Genomic DNA, 14451 nt, shown 5'->3' with positions numbered 1-14451 from the left:
GGCCCAGTAGTGAAGAATCTGCCTGCCAATGCAAGAGACACAGGTTCGATCCCTGAGTCGGGAAGATCATGGCAGAAGGAAATGGCAACCCACTCCAATATTTTGCCTGGGAAATCCCATACACAGAGGAGCCAGGAGGGATACAGTCCATGGGGTTTCAAAGAGTCTGACACGACTTAGCGACTAAACAATAACCAACAATAATAAACCCAAGAAGCTGACTTTTGAAAGCCAAAGTGCTGAAACAGACAAGTGTCTGAGAACTGAGTGGGCACCTGCAGCTGCAGGCTGCATGGGGACCAGATGCCCTTCCTCCATCGCAGGGGTCCAACCATTTTTCTCTCCATACCAGACCAAGATGCAGATCAATGTTTAAAACCCCCTTTCCTAAACCAAAAGCAACCTTTTTATTTACACTCACTAATCCATAGAAGCCTTTCAAATGGCACAAATAAAGGCGGCTGCATTTTGTTCTCTAAATCAATTTTCTCCCCAGCCATCAACTAGATGTTCCTGCACAGAGAAAGAACAGCCCTTCCCTTCTAATTCAAAAATCCATACTGCCATTGCCCCTTGCAAACTGCTAAACAAGCAGTATCGGCAAGTCACTTGTGTTCTGTAATATATTTACTGCAAATCCCAATGGCTCACCTCCTAATGCAGTTTTTTATCGCATCTGTGCGTGTCAATACACTGGCCAGTCACCTTACTTGTAAGGGGCTCTGCCCAGCTATTTGCTCAAGGCATCAGGAGGGCACAGAGGACAAAGGCTACACTCCTAGAGGCCCCAGCATTGGAGGGCCTCCTCCTCATGCCAGGATCCTGAAAGAGGTTTTGGTCTCCGGCAATGCACATCCTAATACTGCCCACAGCATCTGAGAGGCCACCTTAAATTCTCCATCAGGAGAGCTTCCATTCACACAAAGTTCAAAATCAGAGTCCTAATCAGAGTCCTTCCCAGTTTCCTACCTATCAGCACTTAAGCTGTTCCCCTGGTGAATTTGCCGATCACATCTGAAAGGTGCATTATCAAGCACCAAAAGGGGAAGGGGAATCTGGCTTTTTTAAGTACAAACCTCTGCTTTCAGGTGAGAGCATAAGAGCAAGCACCCCAACACCACTTAATGGTGGATCATCTAATACAATCACACCAAAAACACAAAGGACAAGTTAGAAGGAAAATGTTACAAAATGCAATAAACACCTATTCAGATGGAATTCTTAAGAGTATACTTGGAGAAACTCCCCTTCCATGTGCATCAGCCTCAAAGGTTGCTAAAGAGAGGCTTGTTGTAAAGTAAAATAAATAAATTAATTAATTTTAAAAAAAAAAAGAAAGGCTTGAATTATCTATTTATCTTTCAGGGTGAGCAGAAGGCAAGCATACTCTATGCAAGATACGGGACAGGCAGAGATATTACAAAAATGCTACTTTACAGACTCTTGGGATCAAATAGGTGGGTATAATACAAGGTGTTCACTTTACATTTCTTTCTCCTTTTCTGTATATTTGAAACTCTTCATAGTAAAATGTTTGGGGTGGGGGATGAACTCTGTTAAGACAAGTGAACCATGCCCATGCTCAGTCGGGTCTGACTCTCTGCAACCCCATGGACTGTAGCCCACCAGGCTCCTCTGTCCATGCAATTTTTCAGGCAAGAATACTGGAGTGGGTTGTCATTTCCTTCTCCAGGGAATCTTCCCGACTCAGGGATCAGGAGTCGCATCTCCTGCAATGGCACGTGGGTTCTTTACCACTGAGCCACCTGGGAAGCCTCTGTAAGTAAATAATCAACAGTATGATTATTAAGAAACCTGGTGACTAGGTCAAGTCTAATGTCCTGGGAGAAGCCTGTAATGCAGCTTATCTGCAGTTCTGTTAGTGGCTGTGGTCATCCTGAGGACACAAACGGTGGTTCCCAGAGCAGTAACCCAGACCTCAGCAACATACTACATACGACTTCTGTTTTCTTTTTATCTTTTTACTACAAACTGAAATATATTACTCTAATTAAACTTCCCTAAGTAGCCTCTGTAGATACTTGACTATAAATCATTTTTCCAAAAGAAAAACATCTGAGCAAAAGTGGTTGGATGAGATTAGGACTGTAATCCTACAAAACATCTGGTGAAACCAAACAGATTTCACTCTTAATTTTATCATCAGGACTCATACTGGTACTCCAGATTCAAGTTTTTAATCTAGATTCCATGGACTTGCTGATGGATCTTAAGATGTCCACAAAGAGCCAAAATTGTTTGGCAAAGCTCCATGTGTATCAAAATGCATACGGTTTTTTGCCAAGCAGGTTTTACCTGATTTTCATATGGGTTCAAGATCCAAAATAGTTACTCTACCTCCTCTGAGGGCACATTAAATGCTACTTAAATGCCTACTTAGGGATTTTCCTGGTGGTCCAGTGCCTAAGATGCCACAATCCTAATGCAGGGGGCCTGGGTTCAATTCTTGGTTGAGGAACCAAATCCCACATGCCACAACTAAAGATCCCACACACTGCATTAAAAAAAAAAAGAAAAAAGATCCTGCGTGCCACAACTAAGACTTGGCACAGCCAAATACATAAATAAATACTTCTTTTTTTTAAATTTTTAAATGCCTACTCAAACTCACTGTGAAAGATGCAAATCTCAAACTCAAGCCTCAAGCAGACTGCAGCATAGTTGAAGTAACAGAAAAAGGCACATGAAAACACTAGTACAAAAATCAGAGCAAAAATAAGTGATGTGACAGCCTCCTGCTGGGAGCAGCCATGGAAGGTCTTGAAGTAAAAAGGTAGTGTTGGTATTTAAACTGGATCTTGAAGGATATTGAAGAAGGCCATGTGAACTTTGACCAAAAAGCCTGGACATTTAAGAAAACAGAAAAACACAAAGCATGTTTTAGGTATGAAGAAGGGACCCATTTGGCTGGATTAAATGACCTGGAGGGAAGAGGATGGAGGTGACCAGGTAAGACTGGCAGGGACAGTGACCAGAGGCAGACACAGAGGCTATGAGTGATGGGCAAAGAGGCAACCACCAGAGAAATTAGGAAAATTGGGCATACCAAAGAGATGAAAAGACCCAAGCCCCTCACTCACTCCCTTAAAGACGCTCCCTTCCAGGAAGAGCGTTCCAAGACTGTTTACAATGTGCGTTAACATGGACCCTGGAGTCAGGGTGTCCCAGGGGCCACACCGGACAAGCCGACAGGGAGCCCCGAGACTGTGAGAACTTTGATGTTAACCCCTCCAATTAAAGTTTCCATTTATTATACATGTATACAACAATCAGTATAGTAACATACTTACAGAACTTACCAATTCATAAGTAAACAAGTCTGGGGATACGTTTTTAAACTTTTTACTGACAGGCTGTACAAAGCTAGTGAGATCACTAAAGACAGTACTATCAAACCCAGTCTAGAGAATTTCCTGGAAGTCCAATGGTTAAGATTCGGTGCTTTCACAGCTGAAGGTGCAGGTTCAATCCCTGGTTGGGGAACTAGGAGTCCTCAAGCCATGCAGCAGAGGGGGAAAAAAGAAAAAAAAAAAAAAACAACCCAGCCTAGTACCACGTGTATTTATTTCAGCGGTTTAACAAGTAGCATGATTTGGACATACAAGTTCAAATGTACCTATGTTCTCAAAGACAACTTATTCCACTTCATCAAATGAATAATAACTATCTAAGAGATCAAACTGCCAACATCCACTGGTTCATCGAAAAAGCAAGAGAGTTCCAGAAAAACATCTATTTCTGCTTTATTGACTACGCCAAAGCCTTTGACTGTGTGGATCACAATAAACCGTGGAATATTCTGAAAGAAATAGGAATACCAGACCACCTGACCTGGCTCTTGAGAAACCTATATGCAGGTCAGGAAGCAACAATTAGAACTGGACACAGAACAACAGACTGGTTCCAAATAGGAAAAGGAGTATGTCAAGGCTGTATATTGTCACCCTGCTTATTTAACTTATATGCAGAGTACATCATGAGAAACACTGGGCTGGAGGAAGCACAAGCTGGAATCAAGATTGCTGGGAGAAATATCAATAACCTCAGATATGCAGATGATACCACCCTTATGGCAGAAAGTGAAGAGGAACTAAAGAGCCTCTTGATGAAAGTGAAAGAGGAGAGCGAAAAAGTTGGCTTAAAGCTCAACATTCAGAAAACTAAGATCATGGCATCTGGTCCCATCACTTTATGGGAAATAGATGGGGAAACAGTGGGAACAGTGTCAGACTTTATTTTTTTGGGCTCCAAAATCACTGCAGATGGTGACCGAAGCCATGAAATGAAAAGACGCTTACTCCTTGGAAGGAAAGTTATGACCAACATAGATAGCATATTAAAAAGCAGAGACATTACTTTGTCAACAAAGGTCCATCTAGTCAAGGCTATGGTTTTTCCAGTGGTCATGTATGGATGTGAGAGTTGGACTGTGAAGAAAGCTGAGTGCTGAAGAATTGATGTTTTTGAACTGTGGTGTTGCAGAAGACTCTTGAGAGTCCCTTGGACTGCAAGGAGATCCAATCAGTCCATCCTAAAGGAGATCAGTCCCGAATATTCATCGGAAGGACTGATGCTGAAGCTGAAACTCCAGTACTTTGTCCACCTAATGCGAAGAGTTGACTCATTGGAAAAAGCCCTGATGCTGGAGGGATTGGGGGCAGGAGGAGAAGGGGACGACAGAGGATGAGATGGCTGGATGGCATCACCGACTCGATGGACATGAGTTTGAGTAAACTCCAGGAGTTGGTGATGGACAGGGAGGCCTGGCATGCTGCGATTCATGGGGTCGCAGAGTTAGACACGACTGAGCGACTAAACTGAACTGAACTGAATATCTATTGAAAATAGGTACACTACCCCTTTCAGCATGCACACCCACTATGCTTAATAGCAATTTTTCCTCTATTTGGCAGGTGAAAAAGCTGATTCAATGAACAGAATTCTTCTGGTCTGATTTTCCTTATACTCAAAATAGCCTTCCCCAGTCCCTTTTCCGGCAAACATATTTTGTGGTCAAAGAATGACCAAGTAGCAAATAATGCTACTAGAAAAACTAGAAAAATGTGTTTGTTGTATCTAGTAATGAAAACATGGGGGGTGGGATGAAGGTAAACAATATTCTCATGGTTATGACTGCTATGCTGCTTTAAAGTAGGCAAGCAGAATTAAAAATTTACTAGGTACCAAAAATTGAAATGTAAAATAACGAAACACAGACTTGTTTGAAATCACAGGTTAGTTGGTAAAATTTTGTGTCAATATTTCTTGTAGTTTCACAAAAAGCATTATGGTGACTGGGTGATCTATAAACTGAACCATTCTGTAATCACTGTGGTCTTGCAAACAATTTTAGAAACCATTGTTTTTTCTTTAGCCAAGTGAATAGTAATACAGGAATCTCAATTTATGTTAAAATTTCAGTGTAAACTGTTTTCATTTTTCCAATCAAACCATGCCTCAGGAAAAAGTTAGAAAATCTCTCCCACGGGGGTGAGGGACCCAAGCCTACACACACACACACACACACACACACACACACACACACACCTCTCTCTCTCCTTGAAGCACCAAGCCATATTCATGGAAGATTCCTATGGCACATTTCTTACTACAGAATTCACCAGTTCCATTATCGAACACTATTTTTGAAGCTATAAATGCCTAATCTTGTCAAATCAGCCAACCTCCCAAAACAGCTGTCTAAAATTCAATTAAAGACCATTACACCAAATACTCCGCATTAAGCATACTAGTCCTGAGAATTCCAATTTTTAAAAATCTGAAGCAACAGCTCAGTACCAGGGATGGGGAGGGCCGGGGGCGGGGGGCACAGGACATGAGTGAGTCAGTCAAGGCTTAATGAGGAGCCCAGTCAGTTTCTTTGTTTCCTCAAATTTAATCCAAGCCCGGAGACCACAAAAGTTTAATAAAAGAAAAGTCGAAGACTCAGATCTAGGGAAACTCAAAATGGTTCCAGGAGCCAGTAACTGAATATATCTTTAGTGAAACTACCACACAAGATATTTATTTAAATATTTGCTAAAGGAACAGATTTTCCTTTCTGCGTTTCTTAATAAACACTATTTGAAGGGACCTTTGAAGCCTCTGGACAGACTCTCCTCAGCTGACACATACACGGAGCTGGGTCTGAAGCCCAGTGGGGGATGCTCCTTGCTCTGGAGGAGTGAGTGCCCTCTGGAGGACAGAGCTCTTCGTCAGAGTCTGTCTAGTCTCACTACCCTCTTCTCAGAGCAGGAAACCAGGGTCCAGGCAACTTGTTCATGACCCACCCCATCACTAACAGAGTCCCTGGTGAGTGACTTTAGTCAGCTCTATCTTACACCAAGATAGATCCCACACATCACCGGGACATTCCACCTCGCCCTGCCCTCTGGAGATGCGGAGCGGAGGGGAGGGGAGGGCGGCTCTCTGACCCCACATGTGCCTCCCTGGCCTCACCTCACCCTATGCCCAACCCTGTCAGATTCTGCCCCCACATAACATGCTGGCATTTTGTTCCTCACGGGTTTTTTGACTTTGATTTCAAACTTTAAGGATGGGATGGAGAGGGAGGCGGGAGGGGGGATCGGGAAGGGGAACACATGTAAATCTATGGCTGATTCACGTCAATGTATGGCAAAAACCACTACAATACTGTAATTAGCCTCCAACTAATAAAAATAAATGGGGGAAAAAAAATAAAAGTATTTAAAAAGCTTGATGGTTGGATGGCATCATCAACTCAAGGGGCATGAGTCTGAGCAAACTCCAGGAGACAGTGAAGGACAGGGAAGCCTGGCGTGCTGCAGTCCATTGGGCTGCAAAGAGTGGGACACAAATGAGCGCCTGAACAATTAGGCTTTCTGACACCTCCCTCAAACTCTGGGCCCAAGGCAAATGCCTCACTCGCCTACCCTAGTCCTGGCCCTGGAAAGAAACCCACAATGAGCCCAGCTGTGGAAGGGGTCAGGAGGGTGCTGTGTAAGGAGTGAAGGATTTGCCTGGCTAGCTGATAAAAACAAACAAACAAAAAAAACAAAGGCTAATCGTGCACCTCGGAATCTAGGTTCTAAACACAGCGAGCTTTATCTCTTAACTCCTACTTGTAAAGGACAGGCCTGGCTAATGAAATGAAGTGAGGGACCACTCCAACCTTGATGACAGCTATCTTCTTTGTATTACAAGATGGAGCTTTAACTCCAAGTGCCTACTCAGTTCCATTCGGAGACGCTGACTTAAAAAAGAAAAAAAAAAACAAGATCTCAAAATGAGAAGGTGTAGACTGAAAACCCACATGGTTTAACAGCAGGAAGAAAGGGAAAACGTACAGACAAAATAATGAGGGTCATATCTAAGGAATTAACCCATGAGTGAACCCCTAACAGTTCCACCACAACACTTTTAAAACACTACTGAAGGACATTTCTTTCTAGACAGGAACTTTAGAGCACTTACCAAAACTGTGAAAGCAGTTTTAACTTCAAAATTTATATGGTCTGAGACACTGTGCTTGCTGAATTATCACACAGAGTTTGGAAATGTTCAGGTCTCATCTGTTTTGTTTTTTTTTTCCCCTCCTTCTCCTCTCCTTCCCCACCCCACAATCAGCACTGCAGAAAACTTTCCTACCAGTCCTTTCATTTATTTTTAAATTCTTCCACCACCCTGGAGAGCCCTAAGCACTGCCTGCTCTTCAAAAGAATACAGGCACAGAGAGGCAAAGTAATCAATCAAACACACTGCATTGCTGGGTTTCAACTAGGAATCCTGATAACGCATTTCATGGTTTTTTTTGGTTTTCAGGCCTATTTTAACCTGTGGACAGTATTGCTCAGTTGGTTACAACCTTCTAGTTGCCCACAGCTGTAGCCCCACCCACCAGTCAGTACTGCTGATTTTCCTAATTTCTACAATATGCGCCTTGCCCCAGGGTGTCTTGCAAATGGTGAAATTGGTCAAAACAGATAAAGATCGAACACAGGCACGCAGCAGAGTAGATGTAGGTCGCTAACACAGGCTCAAGTGTGATTCCACTACTGGCCTCATCCTCCAAGGGCAGCAGGGTTGGGGGAGACAGGGAAGAAACCCTGAATGCAGAACCAGGTGACCCAAACTCAAGTTTCAGTAGATCTTGGCCCTGACAAGTTGCAGACTCTGAGCATCTGCCCCCACATTACAAGGCAGAGCACAACACCTACCCAATCTAACACCAACCCAATCTACTTCACAGGACAAGGCCAGCTGCTTTTGAAAACTAAGTGCTGTACAAATTCATGCCACTAATGACAATTTTTATTATAATGACAACTTATTATAATGACAATTTATAAAGCATGGCTTTATCAATGTGCTGAACAGGTACACAAGTGGGATAAATAAGCCCTATACAAGGATTTACAGTGCATCTTGTTCCCCAAAATATCAAATGAAACAATACCATGCCACATGACAGGGAAAAAAAAAAAACTTTATCAAGCTGCCAAACATTAAGCACAGTCCTATCCTCAAAAACAGCTAGACTCACATTAACCTATTTTTTCATATACCTGAACACTGGTGGTATCAGTCCAACTTTCATGAAAAGTCTCCACCTTCCTGTATAGAGATATCTACAGTTTACATGACCTACCTGAAAAGAGACAGACAGGCGGGAAGCTATAAAAAGCACAAAGGAAAAAAAATTCTGTCTTCATGCTACAATTAGAGATTTCAATATCCATGACCACCCTGATTTCATTGACTTTTTGGTAACTGGCCACAGATGGCAGCAAAGAAAATAAGGGGAAGGCTTATCAGGAAGTGTTGACACAACATAAACACGGACTGCGGGCACCAAACCAGCTGAGGAAACCACAATTATACCATTCTTGATCTGGATGTACTTCCACTTTCAAACTTCCAGACGGAAAAGGTGGTGGTGAGATTTGACACTGAAATCTCTCAAACTCTCCCCTCCACAAAGCCGCTGAAAGGTGAGGAGGAAAGCGGCCGTCACACGGGAGACAAACCTTAACAACATTAAAGCACTCTCCATGGAAAGTTTCCCCATCACTGCATTTTTTTTTTTCCAGTAACAAAGATGTTGTCAGAAATGACAATTTTTTGTGTCCCCTGATGATGCCTTGCTAGCATTTGGTTATAAGCCATAAAGCAGGACTAATTTCAGCCTGTCAGGAGTCTTGCTAATGCCCAGTTTCCCCCTAGAGAGAATTCCTGTCAAATCTAATGAGAGCTCCAAAGGCCCTCTCTACAATATAATGAGCACTTAGGCCATGCTGGTGATCAGGCGGCAAAAAGCATCAATTTGAGCCTGGCTACACCCTGGGGGCCAGACGTCACCAGTTTTAATAAGAATTATGATTACTAGCTGCACCAAATGCCTCCTCAGAACTTATTATTAATGTGTGACATTCAGAAGGATGTTTTTCAAATGTAAGGCCACTTTAAACTGAATTACAGCAAGGCTTTGCATACCACTCTAGTTAAGGGTCTGTCAGCATCTACAATATAAACCAAATTTCAGGGGGCTTAATATCCTACTATGGAGAACACAACATCTCTCAGCTTTTCACATTTTTCAAATTACTGAGCCAATTATACACAACATATTATTAACGCACACTGGCTCATGAACAGACAATATATACCCACAAATGCCCAATGGAGTCCAGAAACTCATTAGGAAACTATTTTCACACCATGGGGTTCCTGATCCTCCTTCTCCCTTCTTCCTTTTGATAGAGGTCCTCCACCAAGTAACCTACAGGAACCCAGGAGAATTTCACACCTCCTGTAGCTCCCCCAATAAACTCAGCCCAATACACATCACACAGAGGTGGCGTTCCCCTGTTTGGAGTCAGTGAGGTTATTACACCCTTTGAGTTTATGAGTTTAAGAGAAAACTCAATCTCCTCCTTACCCTTCCAGAAAATTTGATGGGGGGAAAAAAATGTGCCTTTAGGGTAACTTTAAAAAAACAAAGTGGCACATTAGAACTCCTCCACCAAGTTTATTTGCATAATTCATTTAAATGACCACATATCTTTTAGCATAATTACTATCAACAAGTTACAATTGCCTCAATCAGGCACTGGCCCCTTTAAGCACACAGAAACAAAGACATAAACCCAACAGAAACTAGGCTACCAAGTCTGCAAATCAGAACAGAACTGGCATTTTTAAAGGCCCAATTACACTGCTAATGAAAAGCCCTGAACTTAACCATCTCCTTCCAAACACATATCTGAGAACAGATCTAAGGTACATGATGATAACATAACATTATGAAATCTATGATGAATTAAAAATCAAAGGGTGCAGAGTTACAAAAGCAGAATTCAACTCTGAAACACACTTGCTTAATGAAAGTCTTTGAATATAAGGAAGATCTGAAGGCTGAACTAATCAATTTCTCCACTGTGCCCCAGCCGGTCAGCCATGCTCTTTAATTTAATGAAACAAGGGTTTGAGATGAAATAGCACATATACATCAAGTAAGAATTGTATTGTTGCACTTTGAAATGTGTCCAACTGTGCAACTTTATCTGATGATAATATTTTAAGAGGCAATCGATTTCTAAAAGACTTATTGTACCAGAGTCTTGATGAAAAAGTGAATGTCAGCATATCTCCAGAATACTTACACCCTGCCATTAATGCTTTCTTTGGCAGACAATGACTACTCAATTGAGGGTCCTTTGGGCTGAGCAATCGTTTAGCTTTTCTTCTCTTATGAGGTCCTTAGTGCCTTGTTCCAGCTCAATACTCTTTTTATACACCATTATAGTAGCCATAAGTGTGAATTTTATGGGAACTTGCAAACTCATAGTCATAGCTTGAGCTTTCCAGTCACTAATCTTTTCATGCTTTTAAAACCACTAGGACTGAAACAACTCCCAACATAAGCTGTGGTCATAAAAGGATGCTTTTTTCACCTCCAAACCTGTATCAACTGAGACATTTTTTAACAAGTTGTTTGCTAATATGCCACTAATCCTGAGTGTCGCTTTATGTAGCCCCCAAAACTCCACAGTTCGTCTTATACCTTGTTTAACCTGAGTAAAGAAACTCCTGAATACCCGTCTTTCCCCCAAAGAGCCACACTTCTTTCCAAATCAGCACAAAAACATTAGCTATTCTAAACTTCAGAACTTGACAGCTAGATCTTCCAAGAAGAGAATAAATGTATCCAGGCAGTAAAGTCAAGTCAAAGCCTCGATTCCAGTCTGCCTATAAACAGGCTAGTTTACACTTCCAAAGCACCTCTCACCTAGTAACTTAAACATTCTAAAACTGTCAAGAACCAGTACTTGCTACAGAACACTACCCCCCACTTCCCAAGAAGGGAAACCAAGGCTGAAATATGGCATGCAGATACCTCCCACTACTGAGGACAAAGCCAGTACTATAGAATCATGACTTTATTTCTCATTTCAACTTGAGACTTCACTAAAGCTTACCTGTTTATGCATTTCTATGTTTAATCCATATGACATTTCATAATACTGTAAAAAGAAAAAAGAACCAAGCATTTCATTAACTCATGTTCTGTAATCCTGAGAACACATATTTGTTACTATTACATGAAAAGGGAAAAAACCTAATCTTTGATACCTACCATCACATAGTGCCTCTGCATTTCTGTCTTTTCACTCGCCAGTTTCTCACATTCCAATTTAAGGCTACGAAAACAAAACAGGCAACTTAATGTAAACATTATGTCACTTGTTTTAACATCTGCCTCACATATTTGCACTTCAAGTAAAAACACAGACCAATTTGGAAAAGCCATAAACTATCTAGGTAAACACCCAAAAGCTTTGTCCTTGCATTAAATGGGGAAAAGGAATAAGAGGAACAGTGCAAGGTATTCACTTAAAAACTAAGCTTTTCCTTCTTGGTGCATACCTGGTCTGATGCCAAGACCAAAAGATCTGTCAAAACCTCTGATCTACTCAGAAGACTGATTTCTCCTCATGGTCATCTGTTCACTCCTACTTGCTTCCCTGCATCAAAGTTTGCCTCCCCGGACTTAACCAAAACCTGGCCTTTGTATAACCTTCAGTCTCAGGCATAGGCTATGTCACCTCTGCCAACTCAAAACAGTCTCTTGGTTTGAAAACTGTACCTGTAAAGTTACTTCTACAATTGTTGGTCCCTTTTAATACCTTTGTTTTTTAATTCCCTGCCAAAATATGTCATGTAGCTTCTGCAATTAAAGTGGGCTGAAGTCTTCCCTTCCTGGCAAACATGGTGTGGGCAGGGATGCTTCAAGCTCTGGAGATTATTATCTTCAAGTAGACAAAAGGTCAATAATCAGAAAGCCTCTGACAAAAATAAGAAAGTTCACACCCAAGCAGCTGTGTGTTTTCTCTCTGGCATGATAAAAACAAAACCTGTCATTACAGTTATTTCTTAGCTCTAATCAGCTAAGATTTCATAGAAACAGGGGAAGAAACTAACATTTCTAGAAAATCTACTATGGACAGGGTGCTTTAAAAATAGCTTTCTTTTATAAATTTTCTGAAGCAGCTTTCATTAGACTAAAGATGAGACGACTACAAATGTGACTCCAATCCCTTGCCCTACCCAAACCAACACAGAACGAAGTCAAAGCAGGTGGGCTGTCCCCTAAACACATCCACAGCACCCCCACCAATGACGGGCACAGCTAAAAGCATCTACCCTCCCATAATGGACTTTGCCTCAAAGAACCCATTCTAGTATGGCAAACAGCGATTTCAACACTGGCTTTGCCTCTCTGAACCTGCACTCCTGAGCTGGGGCATCGACTGAACCAAGCTCAGCCTGTTGCAAAATAAATAAATGAAGTGCAAATATTGACAGTTCTCATGCAACTCCTAAATACACGAAAAAAGGCTCCTTGGAACAGCAGCAAACGGGCAAAGGGGAAACAATGGGAGGAGGAGGAGGAGACAAGAGAAGAGGCGGCCCAGGAAGAGCAGGGGAAAGGGGTAACGTGAATGACAGGTCTTAACTGCGACTCCACGCGCCACCGCCTGGACGCAAGTACTAAGTACAGCCGCCGCCGCCGCCGCCGCCAGGACGGGCGACCCGGGGCACAGCGCTGCCCGGGCCACCACTCACCGGGCGCGGCCCGACACGCACCTGTGATACTGCGCCTGCAGGAACTGAAATTCCTCTTTAATCCGGTCCAGGGACTCCGGGATAGTGAACTTGAAGGGCTGGCCTGCAGCCTGGTGCGGCGTCTAAGGGCGATCAGCGAGGGGGACCGAGCGACCGGGATGCGGGCGGTTGGATAAAGCAGAATCAAAGAGTGGGTGGGACATAAACAAAAAATAAAGTTAGAAGCGGCGCCAAACGGAGTCCCGAACTCGAGTTTGCGCTTCACTTGGGGAGAAGGGAAGATGGACCTTCCCAGATCTGAAGCTCCTCAAATGACGCTCGCAGCCTCTTCCAGCCTCCAGGGTGGGACGCGGTGAGCGCGCCTGGGTCACCCGGTTGAAGGGACAAGGGTCCCCGGCGGCGGCCCTGGAGGACCGGGCCAGATTGTCGTCGACGACGCCGCCCCCTCCCTCAGGGGGCGATAATGACCCCGGGGACCAGAGGAGAAAACTCCCCTACGTTCCCCGTTCCCAGAGTCGCCGGGGCCACCTCCAGGCGCGCCGGAACCGGGGCCTCATTGACATGTAAATAGGCGAGACGAGAAACAAAGCGGGGGGCGCACTACCCGCCTGGGGAAGGGCGAGGATGCGGCCGCGGGAGAAACCCCAGTCTCCCTAAGCGCCCCGCCCGCCCGGTCTAGACGTCAAGTAGGAGGGAGCCTAGAGCAAAGGGGTAGAATTGAGAGTTTCAGCCCCCTTCCCACACAGGAGGAGAGGGCCCGGGACCTCCCAAGTCTTGCACCCTTGGAGGCCAGGGGGCTCGGCCAGATGGTAGCAGCCACCCATCTCCTCCCCGCACAGAAAGAGCGACCACCACTCCGCCACCTCCCTGCCCCCTACTCCACCACCGCCGCGCCTCACCGGGTGCCGGCTCTGCGGGAACATCGCTCTGGCGGCGGCCGCGGCTCTGTTCCCGGGCAACTCAATTCTCCGCTCAATTTCCAACTTTAATCCCGCCGAGGAAAATTAAGCCGGGAAGCCGGGCAGAAGCGGGCAGCGCGCTGGCCACGCACGCAGGCGCGCTCGGCGGGACGCACAGGCCGCTCTGCTCCCGCCCGCGCGGACTCCCGCGCTCAGGGCCACATCACAGGGCACCCCGGGCCCGGCCGCACCAAGAACCTGCGGACGCCGCTGGCGCTAGTGAGGGCGCGGGGGCTGCGCTTCCACCCGCGGGCCTCGGCCGCCCGGGCTGAGAGATGTGACTCGGTGCTCCTCTCGGCGATCCGCGTGCGCCGCCGCGGTCCCGGGCAACAAATCCAGGGGAGGACTGCTCTCCTTTGGTCTT

General features: G+C 44.4%; 1 protein-coding gene across 9 annotated transcripts in view; it reads right to left on the bottom strand.

Moving 5' to 3' along the window:
- The window catches only part of LOC122452850 (transducin-like enhancer protein 1), a 91404-nt gene extending 77239 nt beyond the window's left edge, over positions 1-14165 (bottom strand). For all 9 annotated transcript variants that reach the window (XM_043486568.1, XM_043486569.1, XM_043486570.1 and 6 more), the window contains exons 1-4: positions 14028-14165; positions 13150-13250; positions 11639-11702; positions 11481-11525 (exon numbers count right to left, since the gene is read on the bottom strand). In XM_043486568.1, the coding sequence (XP_043342503.1) occupies positions 11481-11525; positions 11639-11702; positions 13150-13250; positions 14028-14051 (234 nt within the window). In that variant the 5' untranslated portion in view covers positions 14052-14165. The remainder of the gene's footprint in view (positions 1-11480; positions 11526-11638; positions 11703-13149; positions 13251-14027) is intronic.
- Between the last annotated feature and the right edge of the window lie 286 nt (positions 14166-14451).

This window comes from Cervus canadensis, chromosome 14 (assembly GCF_019320065.1).
Source record: "Cervus canadensis isolate Bull #8, Minnesota chromosome 14, ASM1932006v1, whole genome shotgun sequence".
NCBI lineage: Eukaryota > Metazoa > Chordata > Mammalia > Artiodactyla > Cervidae > Cervus > Cervus canadensis.
The sequence above is the reverse complement of the archived record's forward strand: the minus strand, read 5'-3'. Positions and strand labels throughout refer to the sequence as shown.